Source organism: Oncorhynchus nerka, linkage group LG8, assembly GCF_034236695.1.
Source record: "Oncorhynchus nerka isolate Pitt River linkage group LG8, Oner_Uvic_2.0, whole genome shotgun sequence".
Lineage (NCBI taxonomy): Eukaryota > Metazoa > Chordata > Actinopteri > Salmoniformes > Salmonidae > Oncorhynchus > Oncorhynchus nerka.
Window position 1 is genome coordinate 25,700,985 of NC_088403.1, and position 27,408 is coordinate 25,728,392.

The window sequence follows — 27,408 nt, forward strand, 5'->3', positions numbered from 1 at the left end:
GTTATTGAACTATAGTAAGTGTGGTTTCGGTTATTGAACTATAGTAAGTGTGGTTTCGGTTATTGAACTATAGTAAGTGTGGTTTCGGTTATTGAACTATAGTAAGTGAAGTAGATTTACACCCGGTAAAGGAACTCTGCTAACGGAATGATATAATTGGTCCCCGATCTGTAATAAGCTTGGGTGGTATACAGTATACTCGGGTATTTAGAAAACGCCACAGGATCTTCTCTATATCGTCAAGACAATTTATTTGACGTTTTTTCAATAAATGTGAATATTTGTAGCTACTTTAAGTTAATACTTGCAGTCAACTGCAATATATTAGGAGATAAAGCAGATTGCTTTCTTCATTTCACCTGTCACAGTTTACATTATGAAGCTTACCGTAGTTCCCCAGACCAGTTGAGCCAGTCGCGTGTATGTTTGTAAATAGCATAACGGGAGAAGGCGAGGATCTGGTGAGTCCATAGCGTTTTATATCTAAAATCGGCCTCTGTTATGTGGTGCACATGAGGTGAAGAAATTACACTTGTATGCAATTCACTACAAAATATTTGCCATCAGATATCTTAGAATGGCTTTCTGCCAGAAGTCAAAGCTCCGGATGAGTTTTTTTGTGCTTCCCACTAGTGTTTTTTTCCTGCTCTGTTCTTCTCCCCTCTGCTCCATGTACACATGCTGCTCGTCCTTCAGAAAAACATGGATCACAACATTGTACATTTGCATAATTGAATCTTGTTCATGTTTGCTTGGAGATGTCTGCCCTCACCAAAAATTACATTGGGTAGCTACGCTTCTATAACTTTATAAGCTGGATTTGCCAGTCTTTAGTTTTCACTTGCATTATCAATTTTCTAACAGAATTACAAGTTTTAAATCACTTAATGATAAAAGTAAAATCACTAGAACTAATTGGTAGGTCTACCATTACTTGTTACTTCTGTGAACTTTCATTATCCTCCCTCATGAGGGAGAGAAATGAGAAAATATCTTAGATGTTTTTGGTAATGGAATTACAAGGCAATATTTCTTAAAATGTACAGAAGCTTAACAATAAAAAATATTAAATATAAAGTGTTGATATTATTTGGCAGGAGTCTTTAGGTCAACATTATGTTCTGATACCATTTAAGACTTTTCTGGTTTCTAAGTTCACTTTTCCATCGGTTTACCCCAAAATCAAAGCCTTTACTTATGTCTAATTTTTAAGATGGAAAACAGTTGAAAAACAAACCAACTCATTTTCCAAAAATAGACAGATTTCATTTGGCACCCAATTTGATATTCTACTATGAATTTAACATGTTGGAGCTCATGGGTCCTTTGATGGAAGTCCCCTAAGGTGAAAATACATTTCAAATACGTTGAGGAGGACAAAGAAGTGCTACTCTGTTTAGTTTCAAACTGCAATGGTGGGCAGGTCACTGCGGTCTTGGACAACAGCTTCTCTCGGAGCTTTCACCTAGAGGAAAGACACCATACATGCCAACACCTCTTCATAATGGCTATGATTATCAGTGATATATGGAAGCTCACAACCCATGCACTTGACAGCTTGTTAAATGCCAAGACGCATGCAATTGGGTGTAATAAACCAGCCTTGAGTAAACAGAATGACCCTAGATACTGTAGCTACGTGGATGCTCTGTTTTGATAAGACGTGTGATGAGGAAAGAGTGCCTATTGACAGGGCGTGTCCATACTGTCAAAAATCCTCAGCTCCGGGTTGGGGACACTGACACAGTGTTTGTTTATGTATCTGCCCATGTGATTCTAGAGCACCGTGTTAACTTTTCATGCCAGGCCACGTGTCACCTAAGGCCACCGGGTTAGAGGTTAGAGCTTTGGACTAGTAACCGAATGGTTGTAAGATCGAATCCCCGAGCTGACAGGGCAAGAATCTGTTGTTCTGCCCCTGAACAAGGCAGTTAATCCACTGTTCCTAGGCTGTCATTGAAAATAAGAATTTGTTCTTAATTGACTTGCCTAGTTAAATAAATGTTAAATAAATAAATAAAGCAATCTTCTGATAGCAGAAAAATGGAACCTTCAGCTGGGTTAATCGTCGCTGTGGGCATTACAAAACGCACAAGCGTTCTCTAAGAGGGGATGTCACTGAGGGGTGTAAGCGGGCCAGACCAGGAGCACGTGGCGACTACTAATCCAGGTGTTCTGCTCCATGTCTCTGTTGTCTTTGGGCCTTGTACACCTCCTAGCAGTATCAGGGAGGAAACCAAGCCTTCCTCCAGACCCTAGCACATGGCCGGCATGACCCACATAACGTCTTTGAGTCTTTGGGGCTTCCAGCACAAAAATAAAAACATGGATTTGGACAGCATCCCAGTGCCCCAGAGGCTTGCTGGAAAGATGTGAGGTTGGCGTCTTGGTTGGAAGGCCACCTGGGAACACATACGTGGGTCACATGGGATGGGCGGAAGGTAGGTATGCTGCCAGTAGCAGCCAATCGCTGGTCTGTTGTGGACATTGTGGGGTGCGTGCCAGTAATGCATCATAGTTCAACACAGCTAAGTTGGCCCTCCGTCTACCCACAACAGTATCAGTAGGGGAAGGACACACACACACACACACACAAACACACAGAATGAGGTTCTAGATTTAAAGCCAGGGGTAGGATGGCATGTGGTTACTTTAATCCTCTAAAACATGAATTCGTCTTTGTTTGGTTCAACAACTTAAAGATCAAGGCTTTATATCCACAGGCACTTTGAACCCACATTTTCATTCGATTTAGAGTGTTTATCGGCTACATTCTCAAGCTGTTTTCCTGAACCACTTTTTCATTTGGTTCCTCTTTTGATGTGAGCCTGCCTGGCTGTATTTTCCATAAAATCAACTAAATGAGCCACGCTAACAACATACACGTAAACAGTCAGAATATTACATTTCCTCAAAGCATTGTGAATTCCTCCCATTTCTCCAGCTTCCAACAAATCAATTTAAGCCTCCTCAGGTATGCATGTAAAGTGAATGTGTTTTTAAAGGTGGAGAGCTAGGCTTAAGACCCCCATCCCCCACAGTCCTCCCAGCAGCACACAGTGGAATGCCAAACACTCCTGACAGCCTCCACCTGTAGATCCAATCTTAATCCTACACTCAGCTAGGTGTTGCTATGACACCCAGAAGACACTCTCTCCCCCTTATCCACACGGTGAAGCAGAATGAAAAGAGCAAAGACTTGTGACGTATGATTTGCATGTTTATTATTCATCACCATGGTTAGCTATATTGTTATGCTGCCAAGTCTGATACCGTAGCCAACTTCTGCTGACGCTTATCAGGGGACAAAGTGTGACAGGGAACCATGGTGCCATAATGGGAGGAGAGAGAACCCATTGGCCTGTGGTGGTGCTGAATCTCTCTAGCTGTGTGTGCAGTACCAACATAACGTTCCGGAACTCTTTTAGAGACACTGTATGTTGACATATCATCTAAGAGCTCATCCATACAAATTAAGCGAAAGGTTTTACCAAGAATAAAACTCCAAAACAACTCTTTCCGTGCCCATAGAAAGAGGAGAGAGAAAGGAGACAGACAGAAGTAGCAGCTGCATACTATTCTGTTCTGTAATGAATCCAAACAGACAGTTCTCCTGAATGCCTAATCATGCAGTGGCCTGATTACAGCGGACTCACAAATCCCCCACTGCTGCCAAGCACACAGGAATGTCCAACAAACAAGATACATTTATGCAGGAACACACACACACCACAGCTACTGTCAATCAGCAAGCTGATCAGCAGACAAACCCCAATCCACTGAATCTCTCTATGGGATTTCTGCATGCAGCAGTTGAATGTGGCAGCCCAAGCTTCCACAAGAACACAGTGAGGGGGGCTAAGTGGCAGTTTCCAAAGGGGAGGCATGAAAACCACTACCCCATGCGTCCGTGTGAAACCATTAGCTATTAGTAGATATCAGGGGCAGGACATTTCAGTTACAATAACATGCAACAGTTCATGTTAATACCATTAGCGTGATGGCTGGTATTGGAGGGAACAGATACGGAAAAAGGAAAACTTAAGCCTAAACGTATGACGGGTGAAAGGAAATCACTGTCTCCACATCTGGTACTGGATTATGAAGGTGTTAACCTCAACGAGGGGAGACAACGACTTAGAAATCCCCATTTAGTTCAAAGGAGAAGGCTTACATGTGCCGCGACAATTCCAAAGCATTGGCATTTTACTCTAGGTCTTAATGTAAATCAAGACGTGCCTTGCGGGGGAATTGGTACCAAATTGTTTGTGTCCAACGAAAAGTTAAAAGTATGGGTCAACAACACACCAAGAGGGAAGATCAGTCACGCTATGATTTACTATTAGAACAGCTGACTCATCACATTCCACAACACAGTAGGACATTAACCTCAACACCACCATATTAAGTAACAAACACTCCCATATTGCGGCACGTCCTGGTTTTGATTGTGAGTTAATGATTGTCCAGTCAGACAGCCACTGCGTCATCCAGTGACAGAGGAGCATGTAATTTCTCACGCAAACAAAAAAGGCAAACAGGCGTCTCTGTAAAAGGTAGATTCATAGGGTCCGGCATACTACTGTCCATTGGGACCAAGACTGTGTGGTTCTGTTGTGATAAATGGAGGGGTTGTTACTCATTCAGCAGACACGTGCTCCAGGCGTCAATGCCCATTAACCCTGGGCAATCAGCATTCTCAGAGAGGCAGCGCAGGGGAGCATTCTTTTTTTAACAATAATAATCTATCACATGGAGCTCCTATAGCCTCATAACTAAAGAGCACTGACCCAATTACAGCAGATAAATCTATGGCCTGGGTTAGAACTAGAGGTCAAACGATTAAACCGGAATGGCCGATTAATTAGGGCCGATTTCAAGTTTTCATAACAATCGGAAATTGGTATTTTTGGGCGGCGATATCAGATTATTTTTTATACCTTTTATTTCATTAACTAGGCAAGTCAGTTAAGAACACATTATTATTTTCAATGACTGCCTAGGAACTGTGGGTTAACTGCCTTGTGAAAATCTGTCGTTCTGCCGCTGAACCTTGTCAGCTCAGGGGTTTCAATCTTGCAACCGCAGTTAACTAGTCCAACGCTCTAACCATTGCACTCCACGAGTATTCTGCCTGTTACGTGAATGCAGTAGAAGCCAAGGTAAATTGCTAGCTAGCATTAAACTTATCTTATAAAAAACAATCAATCATAATCACTAGTTATAAACTACTAATCCAGTTTGGCAGGCAATATTAACCAGGTGAAATTGTGTCATTTCTCTTGCGTTCATTGCACGCAGAGTCAGGGTATATGCAACCGTTTGGGCTGCCTGGCTCATTGCGAACTAATATGCCAGAATTTTACATAATTATGACATACATTGAAGGTTGTGCAATGTAACAAGAATATTTAGACTTAGGGATGCCACCCGTTAGATAAAATACCGAACGGTTCCGTATTTCACTGAAATAAACGTTTTGTTTTCGAAATGATAGTTTCCAGATTCGATCATATTAATGACCAAAGGCTGGTATTTCTGTGTGTTATTATGTTATAATTAAGTCTGATTTGATAAAGCAGTCTGACTGAGCAGCAGCAGGCCCGTAATCATTCATTCAAACAGCACTTTCGTGCGTTTTATCCAGCAGCTCTTCGCAAGCACAGCGCTGTTTATGACTTCAAGCCTATCAGCCTAAATGGCTGGTGTAACCAATGTGAAATGGCTAGCTAGTTAGCTGGGTGTGCGCTAATACTGTTTCAAACGTCACTCGCTTTTAGATTTGGAGTAGTTATTCCCCTTGCGCTGCATCGAGTGTGGCGGTTGCGATGCTTCGAGTGTGGCTGTTGCCGATGTGTTCCTGGTTCGAGCCCAGGTAGGGGCGAGGAGGGGGACGGAAGCTATACTGTTACACTGGCAATACTATAGTGCCTATAAGAACATCCAATAGTCAAAAGGTATATGAAATACAAAATGGTAGAGAGAGAAATAGTCCTATAAATTCTACACTGCTCAAAAAAATAAAGGGAACACTTAAACAACAATGTAACTCCAAGTCAATCCCAATTCGACGTCCACAGGTGTGGGTTGTGCTTACAGAGAACACCAAGATTGGCAAATTCACCACTGGCGCCCTGTGCTCTTCACACTGAGCACGTGACAGACGTGACAGTCTGAAGACGCCGTGGAGAATGTTCTGCTGCCTGCAACATCCTCCAGCATGACCGGTTTGGCGGTGGGTCAGTCATGGTGTGGGATGGCATTTCTTTGGGGGGGCCGCACAGACCTCCATGTGCTTGCCAGAGGTAGCCTGACTGCCATTAGGTACCGAGATGAGATCCTCAGACCCCGTGTGAGACCATATGCTGGTGCGATTGGCCCTGGGTTCCTCCTAATGCAAGACCATGCTAGACCTCATGTGGCTGGAGTGTGTCAGCAGTTCTTGCAAGAGGAAGGCATTGACGCTATGGACTGGCCTGCCTGTTCCCCAGACCTGAATCCAATTGAGCACATCTGGGACATTATGTCTCGATCCATCATTTTGTCCTTAAAACAAAAGTGTAGCCTAGTGGTTAGAGCGTTGGACTAGTAACCGAAAGGTAGCAAGTTCAAATCCCCGAGCTGACAAGGTACAAATCTGTCATTCTGCCCCTGAACAGGCAGTTAACCCACTGTTCCTAGGCAGTCATTGAAAATAAGAATTTGTTCTTAACTGACTTGCCTAGTAAAATAAAGGTTAAAAAAAAAATTACATCAAAGTTGGATCAGGCTGTAGTGTGCTTTTCCACTTTAATTATGAGTGTGACTTCAAATCCAGACCTCCATGGGTTGATAAATTTGATTTCCATTGATAATTTTTGTGTGATTTTGTTGTCAGCTCATTCAACTATGTAAAGAAAACAGTATTTAATAAGAATATTTCATTCATTCAGATCTAGGATGTGTTATTTTAGTGTTCCCTTTATTTTTTTTGAGCAGTGTATATTAACTACAACCTAAAACCTCTTACCTTGGAATATTGAAGTCTCATGTTAAAAGAAACCACCAACTTTCATATGTTCTCATGTTCTGAGCAAGGAACTTAAACGTTAGCTTTTTTACATGGCACATATTTTACATGGCACATATTACTTTCTTCTCCAACACTTTGTTTTTGCATTATTTAAACCAAATTGAACATGTTTCATTATTTATTTGAGGCTAAATTTATTTTATTGATGTTTTATATTAAGGTAAAATAAGTGTTCATTCAGTATTGTTGCAATTGTCATTATTACACATTTTTTTTTTTACATTTTTTTTTTTATACATTTATCCAAAAAATAAATTTAAAATCGGCCAATTAATCGGTATCGGCTTTTTTGGTCCTCCAATAATCGGTATCAGCGTTGGAAAATCATAATCGGTCGACCTCTAGTTAGAACAGAACACTCTACAAACCTACACATTCGGAACATGACTCCAAATTAGGCAGGCTATTTTCTTGTCAGGCCTGCTGAAATGCATACATTATATATATATTTTTTTAAATACTCCTGTGCTGTGATCGTGCTTTGTTACAAAACATTTAAAACTGGATTCCTTGCCAGAAAGTGAGCTCATTAACCTGTGACAAGCAAAGAGGATGTGGGGAGTAAGCAGAGGCCAGGTCAGTCAGAGGGCCATTAGAGGAGCAGCCAGGACTACTGTATTCTGAGTGAAGGCTCCAGTTTTCACATACCCTTGGTCTGTTTAAGTGATATGATTCACCCTGACAGGGTAATGGACAGCTATTCACTGGGCCTCACCTAGTCAGAGGGCACATTAATGAGAGCTGTCGTTTATTCAAGATTCCAAAAACATGCACAAAACCCTGTGTCACATCCCATTAGCGGGAGCGGGGTGTTTTATGAGGTGCTGAGAGAACTTCGGGTGCTCCCTGCATTAGGGGCCTACCTGGTAACCATGTCATGTAACAAGGCGAACAGTAGTTCCACATTCTTCCTCCTCCACAACTTCCTGTGGAATTCCCCTAACTTTCACCACACAGCTCTATTGGGACTTCTTTCTATTAATCCCACCCCCCTTAAAACTTATTTTGCGAAATATTCTCGTAAACAATCTACAACTCCTGCTAATTAGTCAACCTGTCAAATGTTCTTGTAAACTCACATAACTGGCAAAGGAGCCTGAGTATAATTTTTTTTAAATAAAACACTCTTTGGATTAGAGTAACATAACTTCACAAATTCCTTTTGTTCCACCAACAACCCAAAACCATGCCCAAATAATTCCTTGCTTACCCAAGTCCATGATCCAATCCCTATGGTATTTCCAGTGATGATGTGACCTTGTTTGGGAAAGGTTTTATGAGCAAGTAAAACAGGCTCCACCCAATGGCACACTTACATTCATTTCAAACAGATGCATAGGAAGCTTTACATTTGACCTAATTACCTTACAATGAAATAACACCCTATTGCACTGCTACTCAAAACATTCCCTGGCCATTGCTTTCATGCCTATCCGAAGAAGTGAACGACAACTCCATCCATAGCTGCAGTCTGTGGGAGGCCTTTAGAACAGAATAATGTATGATCGTACTACAGCAGGAGGAGAGGTATCTTCAGAGGTGGAAACTGAACACAGATGGATGAGAGAAAGTACCACAGCCACAGCATAAGGTAAGGAAGTAGAGGGGCAAAAACGTACACAGCTCACAGAGGACGGACAGAGAGTGTAGCAGCATGAGAGGACTGCCGCGCAAGAATGCGCGATTTGATTTATTAAGGTCCCCATTAGCCGACGCCAACAATTTACAGACATTTAAAAACATGAATTGTGTGTGTGCACGCATCTATCAGTTACACAGAGTACCTGTCAAAGGTTTGGACACCCCTACTCATTCAAGGGTTTTCTGTATTTTTACTATTATCTACATGGTAGAATAACAGTGAAGACATCAAAACTATGAAATAACACATATGGAATCATGTAGTAACCAACAAAGTGTTAAATAAATCAAAATATATTTTTATATTTGAGATTCTTCAAAGTAGCCTTGATGAGAGCTTTGCACACTCTTGGCATTCCCTCAACCAGCATCATTGGGTAATCACCTAGAATGCATTTCAAAATATATATATATATATATATTTCACCTTTATTTAACCAGGGAGGCCGGTTGAGAACAAGTTCTCAATTACAACTGCGACCTGGACAAGATAAAGCAAAGCAGTGCGACAAAAACAATAGAGTTACACATGGGATAAACAAAAGTACAGTCAATAACACAATAGAAAATCTGTATACAGTGTGTGCAAATGAAGTAAGGAGGTAAGGCAATAAATAGGCCATAGTGGCGAAGTAATTACAATTCAGCAATTAACACAAGTGATAGATGTGCAGATGAGGATGTGCAAAGTAGAAACACTGATGTGCAAAAAAAAAATATGGAGATGAGGTTGGTTGGGCTATTTTATGAGGGTATGTTTGGCAGCATGAGTGAAGGAGGCTTTGTTGCGAAATAGGAAACTGATTCTAGATTTAATTTGGATTGGAAATGCTTAGTGTGAGTCTGGAAGAAGTCTGAACTGTCCAGAGTAGTGATGCTAGGTGGGCAGGTGCGGGCAGAGATCGGTTAAAGAGCATACATTTAGTTTTAATAGCGTTTAAGTGCAGTTGGAGGCCACGGCAGGAGTGTTGTTTGGCATTGAAGCTCGTTTGGAGGTTTGTTAACACCGTGTCCAAAGAAGGGCCAGAAGTATACAGAATGGTGTTGTCTGCGTAGAGGTGGCCTAGTTAACAGGTGTGCCTTCTTAAAGTATCCTTCTTAATGCATTTGAGCCAATCAGTTGTATTGTGACAAGGTAGGTTTGGTATACAGAATATAATCCTATTTGGTAAAAGACCAAGTCCCATATTATGGCAAGAACAGCTCAAATAAGCAAAAAGAAACCACAGTCCATTATTACTTTAAGACATGAAGGTCAGTCAATCTGGAAATGTTCAAGAACTTTGAAAGTTTCTTCAAGTGCAGTCACAAAAACCATCAAGCGCTCTGATGAAACTGTCTCATGTGGACCGCCACAGAAATGGAAGACCCATAGTCGCCTCTGCTGCAGAGGATAAGTTCATTAGAGTTACCAGCCACAGAAATTGAAGCCCAAATAAATGCTTCACAGAGTTCAAGTAACAGACACATCTCAACATAAACTGTTCAGAGGAGACTGCGTGAATCAGCCCTTCATGGTCGAATCGCTGCAAAGAAACCACTACTAAAGGACAATAATAAGAAACTTGCTTGGGCCAAGAAACACGAGCAATGGACATTAAACCGGTGGAAATCTGTCCTTTGGTCTGAGGAGTCCAAATTTGAGATTTTGGGTTCCAACCGTGTCTTTGTGAGACGCACAGCAGGTGAACGGATGATCTCCACATGTGTGGTTCCCACCGTGAAGGTGTGTGGGGGGGGTGCTTTGCTGGTGACACTGTTGGTGATTTATTTAGAATTCAAAGCACACTTAACCAGCATGGCTACCACAGCATTCTGCAGCGATACGCCATCCCATCTGGTTCGTGCTTAGTGGGACTATCATTTGTTTTTCAACAGGACAATGACCCAAAACACACCTCCAGGTTGTGTAAGGGCTATTTGACCAAAAAGGAGAGTGATGGGAGTGCTGCGTCAGATGACCTGGCCTCCACAATCACCCGACCTCCAACCAATTGAGATGGTTTGGGATGAGTTCGACCGCAAAGTGAAGGAAAAGCAGCCAACAAGTGCTCAGCATACTCCTTCAAGACTGTTGGAAAAGCATTCCAGATGACTACCTCATGAAGCTGGTTGAGAGAATGCCAAGCTTTCATCAAAAAAAAGGGTGGCTACTTTGAAGAATCAAAAATATAAAACATATTTTGATTTGTTTAACACTTCTTTGGTTACTACATGATTCCAGAATGTGTAATTTCAAAGTTGAGGTCTTCACTATTATTCTACAATGTAGAGAATAGTAAAAAGAAAGAAAAACCCTTGAATGAGTAGGTGTGTCCAAATGTTTGACTGGTACTGTACATACAGTACATACACACAACAAGTAGGTCACATGGTGGAGAGGCGTTGTGCTTTGAGGTGTGTACATTCCCACACCTTCTGGTTGTGAGAGTCAGACTGGCTTGACCAGGATTTTTTTTGAAAGCAATAGGGGTGATAAAAATATAAACTAGAGCCAGGCCACTTTATCACATCAATGTTTCATTCCCCAGGGCTTCAGTACAGGTCAAGGGGGGAGTTCATGTAGTTATATGGCAAAACTCTGTCTCACCACATACCATATTTTCTGCTTTACCCCTCATTGACAGCACTGCTACTTTAAGCACAACAATAGCAAGAGATGCTGAAGAGAAACTGTGTTTCAACATGACAGTATGTCACTCAAGAGCGTTTACAGATGTTTTGATGGTGTAATTGTAACACGAAGGCTTTGAAATACATTTGTGGTCTGTCTGCAGATAAAACTCAACTCACTCGCCTGGAGAGAGCCTGTTGTGCATATATCCAGAGATAGATATGATCCGACGGATCTTTAGAAACTGTGAGTTCAAACTGTGCTACCTTGTTGTAGCCTCACAAAACAAAGCGGTTGCAATTTGAGCTCAAAATGATAATCCAACCAATCAGGCTGGAGCTGTGGCTTTATCTCCAAATGGGCCATAAACATTGAGGCAACGCCAACTGTCAAGCAATGGGCCTTCCATTTATTAGCACTTTGTTGATGCAGATTCTAATAGGAAAACAAATGTTATAAATCACATTGCTTTGTCCGTGGAGTGAAAGATATCAGCATGATTATGTACAGGGAACACACACTCATCTTAGCTCATGACAGATATGCATAAACTACACAAAAGTGATTCAACAGCAACCAGGAAGAAGCTCTGAGAAATCCCCTCGGCTATACCCTGCGGCCCTATCCTTTTTACATTTTAGTCATTTAGCAGAATTAGGGTTGAGTGCCTTGTTCAACGGCCCAATTACAGATTTTCTTTTAACAAGTCGGCTCTGGGATTTTAACCAGTGACATTTTGGTTCCTGGACCAGCGCTCTTAAAATCGCTAAGCTACCCATCACCACATTAAACGGAAATACGCTGAGACTCACTTTAAAAATGTATGCTAAACAAAAAAACATTGATTTCAAAGTTTAACAAACCATACAACTCTATGCACACTTGGAACAATTTACACAGAAAATAAATAAATAAACATTTACTGGAAACACAGTGCAGATGCAAATTTTGTGTTTTTGCTAAATGTCCCGTGGAAAACGTTAAAAGTAGCCCTTGTGTATGATTAGTTCAACTTTGAAATCAATGCTTTTGGTTTGGTATACATTTTAAAGTGAAAAATGAGTCTCTCGGTGTATTCCGTTACCATGGAATTTCCCAGTGCTGATTGGCACCAATGTGTAGCCTGCCCTATCATACCGCTTGTTCACGGTTGCTACTGACGAACGGCCCTGGGTGTTCCAGACACAACAGCAGCAGACTTGATCAGAGAGATCCAGCCCACCACATGAAACAAAGTTCATGCTCCCGAGTGAAAGCAACTCAGTCTCCAAGCCGAGCCTTATAACACACTGCTGGTCATAAAACATGGATGGCCCCAGACAATGAGGCTCATCAACTAGGCCTAAGGCACGGTGAGGCCAACAGGAAACGGACCACTGACAACACACACATCCTAAAGAGAGAGAGAAAAGGAGAGAGAGCAAGATTGAAGATAACGCTGTCCGAGTGAGTACTCACCTCGAATGAGACAAACGCACACATCACTTAAGCAGTATTTCATTGTTCAGTAAGCATTTGTTAAGCAGGTCAGAGGTCCCCAACAGCCAGTAGACACATACCATTCTCCGTCAGAGAGGGTGAGACGGACAGGGAGGCTGAAACGAGACACCTTCCTGGAATGGGGGAGGTGGTCCTGATTGACACTCCACAGAAGAGCCAGTGTTTGCTTCGGTTAACCGTGAAGCCATTATCAGCCCATCATAGGAAGAGTGGCGCGATTGGGTTTCCTATTGCTCTGAAACCCCCTCAACAGCTATTGTGCCCCACAGAACACGCAGGCTGATTATGCCCCAGCGTACCTTTTCAATAAAATTCATAACACAAGGGGCCTTGTGTGAAGAGGGTACAAATCATACAGTGATCGCCATGTCAGGGTTTAGATTTACCATCGGAAAGCTGCAACGCAATAAACACAGGCAATGTTGTCGCATGGGGCATGATCGCACATAGTTTGGCATGATCTGTGGGGTTGAAACCTAGCATTACGGCTTGGCTTCTGACCAGCCTCTCAAACTCCTTGATTGGCACTGCCGACCGCCTAATAACAGGCTGTCACCAGCCAACTGAGACACTGGTCAACCTCCAGGTGAAACTACACAGTCGGCAGCATGCTCTGGGTGTGGGCAGCTGTCAGAAAAGCCAGACCCCTAATATGTAGACTACACTCTGTGGCTTCAAGGCACTGAGCCAGTGTCAACATCATAAAACATGCCCAATATAAAGTGCCTTCAGAAAGTATTCATACCCCTTGACCTATTCCACATTTTGTTGTGTTAAAGCCTACATTAAAAATGTATTCAATCGAAAAGATTCTCACCCATCTACACACAATAACCCATAACGACAAAGTGAAAACATGTTTAAAATGTGTGCAAATTTATTGACAATGAAATACATAAATGAGATATTTCTGTAAGTATTCACACCTCTGAATCAACCTGTTAGAATCACCTTTGCCATCAATTACAGCTGTGAGTCTTTACGGGTAAGTCTCTAAGAGATTTGCATACCTGGACTGTACAATATTTTCACATGATTTATTGTTTTATTCTTCAAGCCCTGTCAAGTTGGTTGTTGATCATTTCTAGACAGCCATTTTCAAGTCTCATTATAGATATTCAAGTCGATTTAAGTCAAGACTAAGTAGGCCACTAAGAAACTTTCAAGGTTGTCTCCCAGTGTCTGTTGGAAAGCAGACGGAACCAGGTTTTCCTCTAGGATTTGCCTTCTATAAAACACTGGAGCATACCTATAATATTGTAGCGACGCGCACAGACAGCTGTGTGTTAGGCTAGTAGGTGGTTGTGTTGTATTTACCAGTACCCAGTGTTCACAGGGACCAACATGCCAATCAACCTGCTATCTGCCAATCACGGGAATGCCTGGAATGTTCTGATGCTGGGCATCCTGGCGGTTGGCGGAGTGGCGTGGAGGGGAATTGGGCAGGGGGGTGGAGCATTGGAAGTTAAGACCGGGTTTAGCCTTTGTTCTCGCTCTTACGTCTGGACTTCACAAGAGAAGGTTATGATTGGCTTGTGGGTTATCTTTCATTTATTTGGCGTGGGCTACGCCAAACAATAGCCTGTGTAAAGTTGGTTTAATTTCTTTCCCACATTTTTTGCAGTTGTACTTTAGTGCCTTACTGCAAACAGAATTCATGTTTTGTAAAATGTGTATTCTGCACAGACACCCTTCTTTTCACTCTGTCATTTAAGTTAGTATTGTGGAGTAACTACAACATTGTTGATCCATCCTCAGTTTTCTCCTATCTTGGCTTCATGGTGAAATCCCTGAGTTGTTTCCTTCCTCTTCAGCAACTGAGTTAGGAAGGACACCTGTATCTTTGTAGTGACTAGGTGTACTGATACACTATACAAACTGTAATTAATAACTTCACCATGCTCGAAGGAATATTCAATGGCTGATTTCTTATTCATCTACCAATAAGTGCCCTTCATTGCGAGGCATTGGCTTGAATCTGTGTATGAAATTGACAGCTCAACTGAGGAACCTTACAGATAATTGCATGTGTGGGGTACAGAGATGAGGTAGTCATTCGAAAATCATGTTAACCACTATTATTGCATACAGATTGAGCCCATGCAACTTAATATATGACTTGTTAAGCACATTTTTTGCCTCATTTTGGCTTGCCATAACAAAGGGGTTGAATACTTGACTCAAGACAATTCAGCTTTTCATTTTTTATGAATTTGTAAACATTTCTAAAAACATAATTCCACTTTGACCTTATGGAGTATTGTGTGTAGGCCAGTGACACAAAATCTCAATTTAATCCGTTTCAAAATCAGGCTGTAACACAACAAAATGTGGAAAAAGTCAAAGGGTGTGAATACTTTCTGAAGGCACTGGATACATACAATTTCCCTGATGGTGGAAGTTCTTAGAATAACAGGACAGACATATTATTGAGTGGGGGACTGGTGGTTGACAAGCTTTCATCAGCTTCCCTGCTGCCAGGCTGTGACACGATTTAAGTGCAATAACAACGATACTGCTCACTCTGCACATTTTCAGCATTCTCATAGATACTTTTTTCATGTCTGTGCAAGACAGAAGGTCTTCAAAAACACTCCACTGGAACAGACATGTTAAAGTAGGCCTTTTGAAGGTCAGAAGAACGTTTTATAACCCCATTTGAATACTTCTCATTAGTCATTAAAGCTACTCGGTCTCAAACTATTATTTTCCCACAAACATCCAACCCATTTGGTACATTAAAATGTTTGTTTCATAACGATAATGACACAACCTAATGGACAGATAAGTCCAACTTTTATTTCTCACATAGGCCTACAGGTTGCCAGCACATAGTATAAACAGTCTCATCCTACACCAAGGCATCATGCTTAATAACTAGGAGATGATTTGTAAACAAATGAAAGTTAGACAGCTTGGACTCACCTCGGTGGACGGCATGCTGACAACACCTGTTGATCTGCGCTTCTCCCTCAGCTTTCTCTTCTCGATCTGTCCTTTCCCCTTCCTGGCGCTTGGACCACTGTTTTTCTTCTCTTTGCCTTTACTGGGTGAGGGGCTCTCCTTGTCACTGCCATGGTCATTGCATGCAGTGGGGCTGGACTCTTGTGGGGTGCAGGGCACTTTCTCCGGCTGCGGTGTCTTCTTCAGGTTACTCCCCGGTGTATCCGCTCCTCTGACGGCTGGTGTCGGGTGTGGTTCATCGTCAGGTCTCTTCAAGGCTGAGGATGATGATGAGCGAGCCATGGGGTATGATGTCCCGCGGTCCGGGTTGCCGTTGTTGTTAAGTTCGGTGCTCGAGGTAGCATTGCGCATCTCACTTTTGTTGCTGTGGCTCCCCAGGGACGCAGGGACAATACCACCAGTGCACGCGCCGGTGGCCGCAGCGATGTCCCCAAGCATTTTTGCCCTCATTTTCTCCCGTTTAGCCTTCCATTCCTCCAGAAAGTCTGTCTGTGCATTTGGTTTAAATCCACCCGTTGCCATGTTCCTTTTTGAATATGTGGATATTTCACCAGTGGCTTTACTAAGTTTGTAAACTACGTTCCTTCAGCAGTGAATTTGTAATTTCCGTTTCTAAATCAGGTTACCGTGCAATCGCCCTTCGCTTCTAATGGCACCACATTACTCAAAACGACTCCGTCTACAGGTAATGGAAAATCACAGTTAGTGTAAATTTGGTACAAACTTCAAATGAAACGACCTCATTTCGAAATGACTATCCGTGTGTAAAGTGTATCAAATTGTTTTTACAAACTAGCCTTCCCATATACAAACAGGGTTTGAACTATATATAACTCATAGCAAAGTTGGCGCTACAGTAGATAATCACAAGTCGATCATTTTTTGAAGTTATATTTTCTCCCCCAAAATGTTAAAGTAACTTATTGGAAATAACATGAATCACTTAGCGAACCATTATAACAGTGACATGCGTTTCTAATAAGACTCACCTGTTATTTAGCAGTGCTTTCGCTCTCTCAGGTGAACATTCCGTAGGAATGAATTGTAGCCTACTTCACTGCAAACTCGATGAGTCACATGCAACCTAGGGAACAGTGCGGCTCTGACTCAACTCCCTCTCCTGGGCTGCTCCGAACCCATACGAAGACTCACGAATACATTCGAAATTCAATGGATTGAGCCGATTCCGTTATTAAAAATGTTTGCGTTGTACTTGCTGTGTCGAAACACCTTTCTATGATATTTTTAAACGAAATGTTTTTTTGTTTTTTTACAGCATCTAGGCTACAAGGTGGAAATAAAGAAGAAAAAAATGTCTCAGCCTAATCATAGACTATATAGTGTATATTATTTTTAACCTATAGGCTGTATAGGTGGAGGTTGGTGAGAGGAGCTATAACAGTCTGACTACACCGCTAGCGTCAAATGCACGAGCATTGCAAAATAAATTTACAAATCTATATTATTAAATTATTGCACCCACACTGCTCACACAAACTGGCTGCGTGCGTGCATACGTTTATTTTGTCCCCCCACACCAAACACAGTCGTGACACGCAGGTTAAAATATCAAAACAAACTCTGAACCAATTACATTAATTTGGGGACAGATCAGCAAGCTAGCTAGCTTGCTGTTGCTAGCTAAGTTGTCCTGGGATATAAACATTGAGTTGTTATTTTACCTGAAATGCACAAGGTCCTCTACTCCGACAATTAATCCACATGTAAAACGGTCAGCCGAATCGTTTCTAGTCATCTCTCCTCTTCCAGGCTTTTTCTTCTCTGGACTTTATATTGCAATTGGCAACTTTCATAAATTAGGTGCATTACCGCCACTGACCTTGTTCGACCTTCAGTCACCCACGTGGGTATATCCAATGAGGAGATGGCATGTGGGTATCTGCTTCTATAAACCAATGAGGAGATGGGAGAGGCAGGACTTGCAGCGCGATCTGCGTCACAAATAGAACTGACTTCTATTTTAGCCCTTGGCAACGCAGACGCTTGCGAGCAGTGTGGGTGCAATACTTGAATAATATAGATTCCTAAATGTATTTTGGTTTATAGAAGCAGGTACCCACGTGCCATCTCCTCATTGGTTTATAGAAGCAGGTACCCACGTGCCATCTCCTCATTGGTTTATAGAAGCAGGTACCCACGTGCCATCTCCTCATTGGTTTATAGAAGCAGGTACCCACGTGCCATCTCCTCATTGGTTTATAGAAGCAGGTACCCACGTGCCATCTCCTCATTGGTTTATAGAAGCAGGTACCCACGTGCCATCTCCTCATTGGTTTATAGAAGCAGGTACCCACGTGCCATCTCCTCATTGGTTTATAGAAGCAGGTACCCACGTGCCATCTCCTCATTGGTTTATAGAAGCAGGTACCCACGTGCCATCTCCTCATTGGTTTATAGAAGCAGGTACCCACGTGCCATCTCCTCATTGGTTTATAGAAGCAGGTACCCACGTGCCATCTCCTCATTGGATTTACCCATGTGGGTGATATAAAGATGAACGAGGTCAGTGGCGGTAAGGCGTTGGATGAGTCACCCAGCCCCAGAGCGCTTCAGAGGTGAACATTATTAATCAATAACAAAACAGGCATACCAACCCACTATGTGGCTATGTGTGAGGGTCATGATGTAAGTGCATAGTTGTTTCCACACTTCCCATAAGAGCTGGTTGAAAATAACCCTAGGATGAGTGAGGGTGCCAGACTGATTCACAGTGATTTTTTAATATATTTTTATTTATTTAACTAGGTAAGAACTAAATGACATTTTATTCAGTTAAGAACTAATTCTTATTTTGTAAATAATCTTATTTTGTCATTGTACTGGCCCAACACTCTAACCACTAGGCTACCTGCCACCCTTATATAGTGATGGTAATACAGCCATATGGATGAATGGGAGAAGACTCACTCAGATATCCTAGCCAGGTTCAAATATGACAGTGACCTTGACTGAACAGCCAGTATAGAGCCAATAGCACCTTTACCATTCACCAAACCAGATTAATGATGTAAATACAGGGGGTGCTTACAGTGTAGGTTCTCTTTGGGTTGATTAGGTTCAGTTCGGTTTCAAATATTTTACAATCATACCAAACAGAACCTAGGAACCCACTATATTCACATAACAAGCTGTGATGATGTGAATACGGTCTGTGCTTATTTTCAGCTCTCTTGCAACATACTTTGGAAGCTGCCATATCTCCTGGAGTTATTTACCTTTTATTTAGTCCTTATGTTTATGGATCTCTGTTTAAGGAAATATACTGCTGCATCTGTTGCGGTGTAGCAATGAATGCAGAGCTCCAATAACTCTGGTTGACATTCCTAGCTATTCAATCTGTGTTCCCATTCCACTTCTCTGTGCAGCTCTTGCCTCCCTCTGAGGGCCCATTACTCCATCTCTACTCGCCCCGGACAAGCCCTAAACTTATAGGCTCTTGCTGTTTGAAACCTAATTTCATGCCGTGATAATGGCTCCACAGCTTAGCTGTGCTGCTGCACTGGGTTGGTTACTGCTGAAGGAGTGTGCTCAGGGTAGGTATGCAGGAAGCTATAGCCTGTTTCCTAAAGTTGCACTGGTGTTTAGGCAACATTGTCCAGATATGTGTTCAATAACGACATGGCACACAGTCAGAGGACAGGTTTTTTTTCTGACCATGTGACCTGACCAGGAAAAGCTCCAGGCCCTAGAAAACCTTTTTTTTTCTTTTTTTAACCTTTAGCAGGGAGTCCTATTGCGACCAAGGCCTCTTTTCCAAGGGAGCCCCTGCATGAACACAATTGATAAAATGTACAACATTGAAACATACAGTACAACATAATTAGTACATACAATATTACTAGCAATTTAAGAAGTAAAACACATTCCTCAACAATGAGGTCATCCATTAGCAATTGAACTACATTATACAATGTCTATATAATAATCTACTGTTTGTAAACTACATATATTAGACAGTATTGTACATGTGCTGAAATTATTTATTGGAGATAAAGGAGAAAAGTACCTAGGTGAAAGGAATTAGACACCGTTGTCTTAAAATAGTGGCTCATCTAAGGGTTGAGGTCACACTGCTGCATATTTAGCATTTTTCTGTCTGCTTTTTGGGAAGCTGAAATACGAGAGGGCAGTTGTTGTCGCTCACAGAGGCTCGCTCCATGCCAACACAAACTGTGCTCCTCTTTCAACTAAGCCCCACTTAGCATTCCAATAATGCATTTCCCCTGGGAGAGATAACTGTGTGAACTCCCTTTCTGAATGTCTCACAGTGTTAACTCTTATCTCTGGTGGGTTAAAGACATTCTGTAAAAGCAGTCTGGTACTTTCAATAAATGCCAAGAGAACTTTTTCCTCCATGTTACACATAGCCCAGACTGCTCATTTCTGGTGGAGTTGTAGAAAAATACAGAGTGCAGTCGAACAGTAAAATCTTCATAGCCAGTCATCTCAAAACATAACATAATATCCAACATTTTTGTTTCACAGTTTTTTTATCCATCCCACAGTTATGTATTAAGTTAAAAGCCATGAGGTGGTCTATAAAAGGAAAATTATTTCCCTTTATTCAGTTTCAACTGGATCTTTTTCTTGGATATAAACTTAGACTGAGTGGACAAAACATGACATAAACTGACCCGGTTAAAGCTATGATCCCTTATTGGGTTGTACAACTCAGTATTAGGAAGGTGTTCTTAATGATTTGTACACTCTGTGTATATTGTACTAACTCTATGAAAACATTCACATTCTGAAGGGATACTCTCACCAAACGGCATCATCCCTCACCACTACATAACGTTCCCTTATTTACCCATTTTGGGTCATAATATTTAATGTTATGGTCTGAGTCATTGTCTCCTTTCTATAAGTGACTGGACAATCAGACTCACAACACAGACTGCACCATACGCCTTACAAGTCTTGTGAGTGTTTGACATACCAGAAGAGCTGAGGAGAATGCATATGCCTCTCAGTAGAATGAACAGCATTGCTGGCTGGCCCTCTGAAAGAAGCTTGGCCAGAGGCAGGAAGGAAGTGAGGCAGACGGACAACAGAGTCCTGGGTGAGACTTCCTCACACACTGAGGGAGTGAGGGAAGAGAGAGAGACTACCCCAAATGACATGCAAAGAAGTTGACTAGCCACATCAGAACCAGATCCTTCTCTACTGAACCAAAGGCCCCAGTCAGGTTTAGGGTTGCCTGTACTCCTCTGGTGATGTGAACTCTGACTCTATGGATCCATTCGTCTCTCTCTCTCTGTCCAGTATGTGTAGGTCCGTTACCCCTCCTGTGCCCTCCAACGGCTTCTCATGCCATCTGCGGGGTGCCATCTGGTGAGTGTGATGTGGTGGGTGACTAAGTGGGACAGTTAGCCAACCTGTTCCATGTTCTGTACCACAGAGTCAGTACATCCCTCTGCTGATTGGCTTCTACTGTGGTTTAGCCAACAGGATGTCAGCTACAGATGATGCATCAGTAGAAGTATCATACCACCGTAGGCAGTGTGTGCATGAATCGATAGCCCTATTTCTGTCTTCCATTAGCATGTATCCTTCGTCCTCCTGATCTTGACCTGATTTAGTATATTTACACTTATAAGGTCTGATCACAGTCCGATCACAATGCGTCTTATAATCATCTACACTAAAAATGTTGGCACAATCAGAGTGTGGACAAGATCAGGACAAAGGCTGCATGTTAGAACCATGTATAAACATGGCTAGAATAGGCTAATATGGTTAGCTGCATAAAAGTGGTGTTGTCTTGTCTGAACTTGCTTTGGTCTAATCCATTCCTATACCCTGAGTGTCTGAATAATATGTGGTATGTCTGCTGCAGTAAGGCTATGTTTATGACTCCCTGTTTGACACCTCAGTGTGAGGGAGCAGAGAGTATGGGGGTGGGAATGGCAACTCCCAATGTTTTGTAACTCCGTTCCCAACCGCCCTACTGTACTGTCCTGTATGTGGGGAATGACAGCGGACACAGAGGCAATTTGAACACTTCCAAAGCACAATGTTCTTCTAATTGCTCCAATTAACACTGCGTTTTCATTAATCATGCATCCAACTCGTTTGAATTGTCCAATCTACCAGATCTGTGCTTCCATAATGTGAGTATGGCACATGTTGGAACAGCCCGGTCAGCTATTGTACCATTGTCTGTCTGTGGAGCAGAGGGGCTTTGTTCACCCAGCGTGTCTGATACGGGCGGCAGAGAGCTTTGTGCTCGTCAGCTGCTCTGTTCTGCCTCTGTTAGTTAGCTCACACCACACTCTGCAACTTCAGCAAAGTGCAGGACAGAGGAAAGGGAGATGAATAAGGCACAGACAGCGGTGGGAAAAATGAGGAGAGAAGGGAAGGGATCAGAACGCGGTGTACGACAGGAGCTGCTGTGGAGATCTAATTCCCCTCTCTGGGTGATTTCAAACCCAGAAAAGCACATAATCTTGTGGCAGAACAGTTGTCAGGAATCAAAGAATCAGGCTTCGCTACCAATCATAAGCAGCTTTTGGTTCTAAGCCCCCAGTGATTTGCTTTGAGCCTCAGTGAGGGAAAATTCTACCCTATCAAATACAACAGATGAAGTCTGCCTCTGATGAAATGTTTATGCTTCATTCTATTTACCTACTGAAATCTCAGGGAAACAGATAGGTTGTTATCTAAGTGTTTTCTGTCTGGTCCACAGGTTCACAGTGGAGATCAGGCAAAACAGAACACGTTCATCCTTTGCAGTGAAAAGAGCGATTCCAGCCCCTGCGTGTGTGTGTTATTAAACACACAGAAACCACTACAAACGTCCTCTAGATGTGTTTGGTTGGATCATAATGGTATCATCAGATACTAATAAGAACTCCACATACGCAGTGTCCTGACTATGTTTCTCAAACACTTGGTCTGTAATGCAAGCATATGACATTATGACAATTTCTGGTCTACAGTACCATTGTACTCTCTCCCTTGGGGATGCTGGGAAAGCAATGAATAGACTACACTAATTAAATCCATTTGTTTCTATAATTATCTCTGGTCATTTTCTAAACCTGGGAAGCTACCCAACTGATATTTTTCCCATTAGCTTTGCGCAAGGTCCTGAAGAAGACAATGTGTTTGAGGTAGCTATGGAGGGAAGTCCATATGGACTCCAGACACAGACCAGGCTCAGTCCCACTATCATTGTGCAAAAAGGAAATGGAAAAATACAAGTATTTTGCATGCTGACTCTTATCCCCAAAGTATTATCTAAGCTTGGAGTTGGTTCTTTGAAGAGCACCATTGGAGCAGGGCATTCTCTCTGCCAAGAGCAGTCAATGTAAATGATTAAATACTCTTTATTAATAAGCAACTCCATCGGTTTGATTAGAGATATGTACTGACCACAGCAGTGAACTGTTGAAACTCTGGCTTGAGGTCTGATCCTCTTAGGTGGATGTAAGATCATTTGTTCCCCATCTGATCCCTGGATCAATTAACCCTGATTAAATAACTGTCAGCAGTATCCATGACATTGGTTGCCACTGATATTGACCTTGTAGTGTATATTCTTGTGTGTATTTATTTTATATAACTTAGTTTTACTGCATTGTTGAGAAGGAGCTTGCAAGCAGCAAGCATTTCACTATACTGTTTACACTGGCTGTATCCTGTGCATGTGACAAATCAACTCGGATTTGATTTGGGAGAGAGAAAAAGAAGAGGAACAGACAAGAAAGTTTAAAACAATAGATGTCACATTTGATGGGATATTCCCAGCGGTGGTAAAAGTACCCACTCATCATACTTAAAAGTAAAGATGTCATGTCATGACTGTCCTGATCAGGTCAGGTTACAGGAGACCACAACCCTACAGATTATCTCTCAACCCCAACAGAGGAGGAGAGATCTAGGGGTCTGAAGATGTGGGGTTTTTATGACCCCTCACAACCCTGGTAAATCTTAGGCCACACAACAGACTCCTAAGCCAAAGGACAACCAAAGAGTTGCGCCGGAGAAGTGCGTCATTGTGCAGCCTGAGCGGTTCACGCGGAGAATCCACAGAGACCTTCCCCACGTAATTACATCATTATATGCTGACCCATAAGAGCGGCAGTTTGGGGCAAGGCTAGGGTTAGAATAAGCATAGCTGACAAATTCACCCAAATGTATATTTCTCTCATGTTCTTTCTCTTTTTCTCTCTCTTTTAAATCCCCATTTTGGGTAACACGCGCCATATTGTGTTGGCCCGTTATACAAAGTTCTAATTAATAGCCTAGAATGTGTTTTTGTGTATGTATATCTTTTATCATCATTTTAGCTTTCTAGTAAATAAATACTCAACTAAGATTGGTGTGGTACGAACTCATTGGTGAGACCCGGGTCCGTGCAGATTCCCAGATTATGCGACGTTCAGAACGAGACTGTAGAGGTAACTGATTAATTAGCGGCTGTTGTAAAATCGATATTCTTTTAGTTAATTTGGGAAATAGAAACTCAATAAAACTAATTTTCCCATGGTGCCCCAGGTTAATGAGTTAATTGCTTGATTCAGTTAATCACGCAATTAGAAACCTTTAATCATTCGATGAGCAACAGTCGTCACATTAACTAATACAACGTCAGGACAACAGAAAATGACTCAAGTAAAAGTGAGCGTCACCAAGTAAAATACTACTTGAGTAAAAGTCTAAAAGTATTTGGTTTAAAACTTAAAAGTATAAATCATTTCAAATTTCTGGTATTAAGCGTACCAGAAGGCACCATTTAATTTTTTTATGACAGATAGCCAAGGGCACGCTCCAACACTCAGACATAGTTGAAGTCGGAAGTTTACATACACTTAAGTTAGAGTCATTAAATCTTGTTTTTCAACCACTTCACAAATTTCTTGTTAACAAACTATAGTTTTGGCCAGTTGGTTAGGACATCTACTTTGTGCATGACACAAGTCATTTTTACAACAATTGTTTACCGACAGGATATTTCACTTATAATTCACTGTATCACAATTCCAGTGGGTCAGATGTTTACATACACTAAGTTGACTGTGCCTTTAAACAGCTTGGACAAAATCAGAAAAGGATGTCATGTCTTTAGAAGCTTCTGATAGGCTAATTGACGTCAATTGGAGGTGTACCTGTGGATCTATTTCAAGGCCACCCTTCAAACTCAGTGGCTCTTTGCTTGACATCATGGGAAAATTAAATCAGCCAAGACCTCAGAAAATAATTGTAGACCTCCACAAGTCTGGCTCATCCTTGGGAGCAATTTCCAAACGCCTGAAGGTACCACGTTCATCTGTACAAACAATAGTACGCAAGTATAAACACCATGGGACCACGCAGCCGTCATACCGCTCAGGACGGAGACGGGTTCTATCTCCTAGAGATTAACGTACTTTGGTGCGAGAAGTGCAAATCAATCCCAGAACAACAGCAAAGGACCTTGTGAAGATGATGGAGGAAACAAGTAAAAAAGTATTTATATCCACAGTAAAACGAGTCCTATATCGACATAACCTGAAAGGCCGCTCAGCAAGGAAGAAGCCTCTGCTCCAAAACCTCCATAAAAAAGCCAGACTATGGTTTGCAACTGCATATGGGGACAAAGATCGTACTTTTTGGAGAAATATCCTCTGGTCTGTTGAAACAAAAATAGAACTGTTTGGCCATAATGACCGTCGTTATGTTTGGAGGAAAAAGGGGGTGGCTTGCAAGCCAAAGAACACCATCACAACCGTGAAGCACGGGGGTGGCAGCATCATGTTGTGGGGGTGCTTTGCTGTAGGAGGGACAGGTGCACTTCACAAAATAGATGGCATCATGAGGGAGGAGCATTATGTGGATATTTTGACGCAACATCTCAAGACATCAGTCAAGAATTTGAAGCTTGGTCGCAAATGGGTCTTCCAAATGGACAATGACCCCAAGCATACTTCCAAAGTTGTGGAAAAATGGCTTAAGGACAACAAAGTCAAGGTATTGAAGTGGCCATCACAAAGCCCTGACCTCAATCCTTTAGAAAAATGTGTGGGCAGAACTGAAAAAACATGTGCGAGCAAGGAGGCCTACAAATCTGACTCAGATACATGGATTAGTTTCTACCACATACTAATTGAGTGTATGTAAACTTCTGACCCATGGGAATGTGATGAAGGAAATAAAAGCTGAAATAAACAATTCTCTCTACTATTATTCTTACGTTTCACATTTTTTAAATAAAGTGGTGATCCTAACTGACCTAAAACAGGGAATTTTTACTAGGATTAAATGTCAGGAATTGTCAAAAACGGAGTTTAAATGTATTTGGCTAAGGTGTATGTAAACTGCCAACTTCAACTGTAACTCAGACATAATTTACAAATGAATCGTGTGTATTTAGTGAGTCTGCCAGATCAGAGTTAGAGGGATGACCAGAGATGTTCTATTGATAAGTGTGTGAATTAGACATTTTTCCTGTCCTGCTAAGCATTCAAAATGTAATGTGTACATTAGGGTATCAGGGAAAATGTAGGGAGTAAAAAGTACATTATTTTCTTTAGGAATGTAGCGAAGTAAAATTAATTAAAATAGAAATAGTAAAGTACAGATACCCAAAAAAACTACTTAAGTAGTACTTTACACTATTTCTAATTAAGTACTTTACACCACTGGAGATTCCATAGAGTCCATAGTCTAGCATGGTATGAGTTGCAGTGGCCTCTATACCGTACCATGCATATGAGTACAAAGCATTGTATTATCGACATAACCTTACCTCCTTTAAGCTTTGGTCCTGTGTACTCGTCCTCAACCACGGCATAGCAGAAAAGCAATATTTGTCACAAAGTGTTTAACAGCAACCCAACCTTGAGGAAGAGCATCTTATTTTAAGAAGGGACTCAGGGCTATGCTCAGCCCCTCTGCTGGCTTACTTCACTAGGACTGGTCCATCTCTCACTCGCCCCAGTTTCCATCAACTATACAATTAAGCACATGATGGCACGCATAAACACACAGATGTTACTGTAATATTTGAACATTTAATTGTGTCAGCCAGACCACTCATAGCCCTCTATGTTCATAGATATTAGAATTGTTGAGGGGTAGGTATAGCCAATGACTTGCTTTCTGCAAGTGGCCATAACACACTGCAACCCCTGGGGGCGCCACCAGCCTAGTTAAGTTGATGTTAGTCAGTTCCACAACCCTGAAGTAGTTTGACATTTATTGTCATGTGTCTTGTCCTGGAGGCAGAAATGAGCAATATCCCCTTAGACAGGCCAGTTTCAAAGTCAAAATTGTCTATATTGAAAACAAAAATGACCTTTTAGGTCTTCATCTAAGGTTAGCCATTAGAGTTAGCAGTGTGGTTAAGGTTAAAATCTGATTTTATGACTTTGTGGCTGTGCCAGCTAGTGACCACTTTGCAGAGCTACCTCCAGAACAAGATTCATGACAAAAAACACAAACCTGAAAGTAATCTATGGGCCAGGAGAAACTAATCCATGGTTGACATGGGTCTAAATCACATCCCTATTAATGCAAGTGAAACAAACTGACCTGAGGTGGTGGTGGATGTAGGCCTAGATGAGCATGGTTGTTGGGCTCTCCCCGGCTGAGCTGGGTGTTTCCTTTCAAT

General features: G+C 41.9%; 1 protein-coding gene across 2 annotated transcripts in view; it reads right to left on the reverse strand.

The window, feature by feature from the left end:
* Window positions 1-16,918, reverse strand: part of LOC115133008 (PRKC apoptosis WT1 regulator protein) — an 84,890-nt gene extending 67,972 nt beyond the window's left edge. Inside the window, exons 1-2 of one of the 2 annotated variants that reach the window (XM_029665804.2) lie at window positions 16,781-16,918; window positions 15,753-16,470 (exon numbers count right to left, since the gene is read on the reverse strand). In XM_029665804.2, coding sequence (XP_029521664.1) covers window positions 15,753-16,313 — 561 coding nt within the window. In that variant the 5' untranslated portion in view covers window positions 16,314-16,470; window positions 16,781-16,918. The remainder of the gene's footprint in view (window positions 1-15,752; window positions 16,471-16,780) is intronic. The other variant, XM_029665805.2, reaches the window with a different exon arrangement.
* Window positions 16,919-27,408: the final 10,490 nt, after the last annotated feature.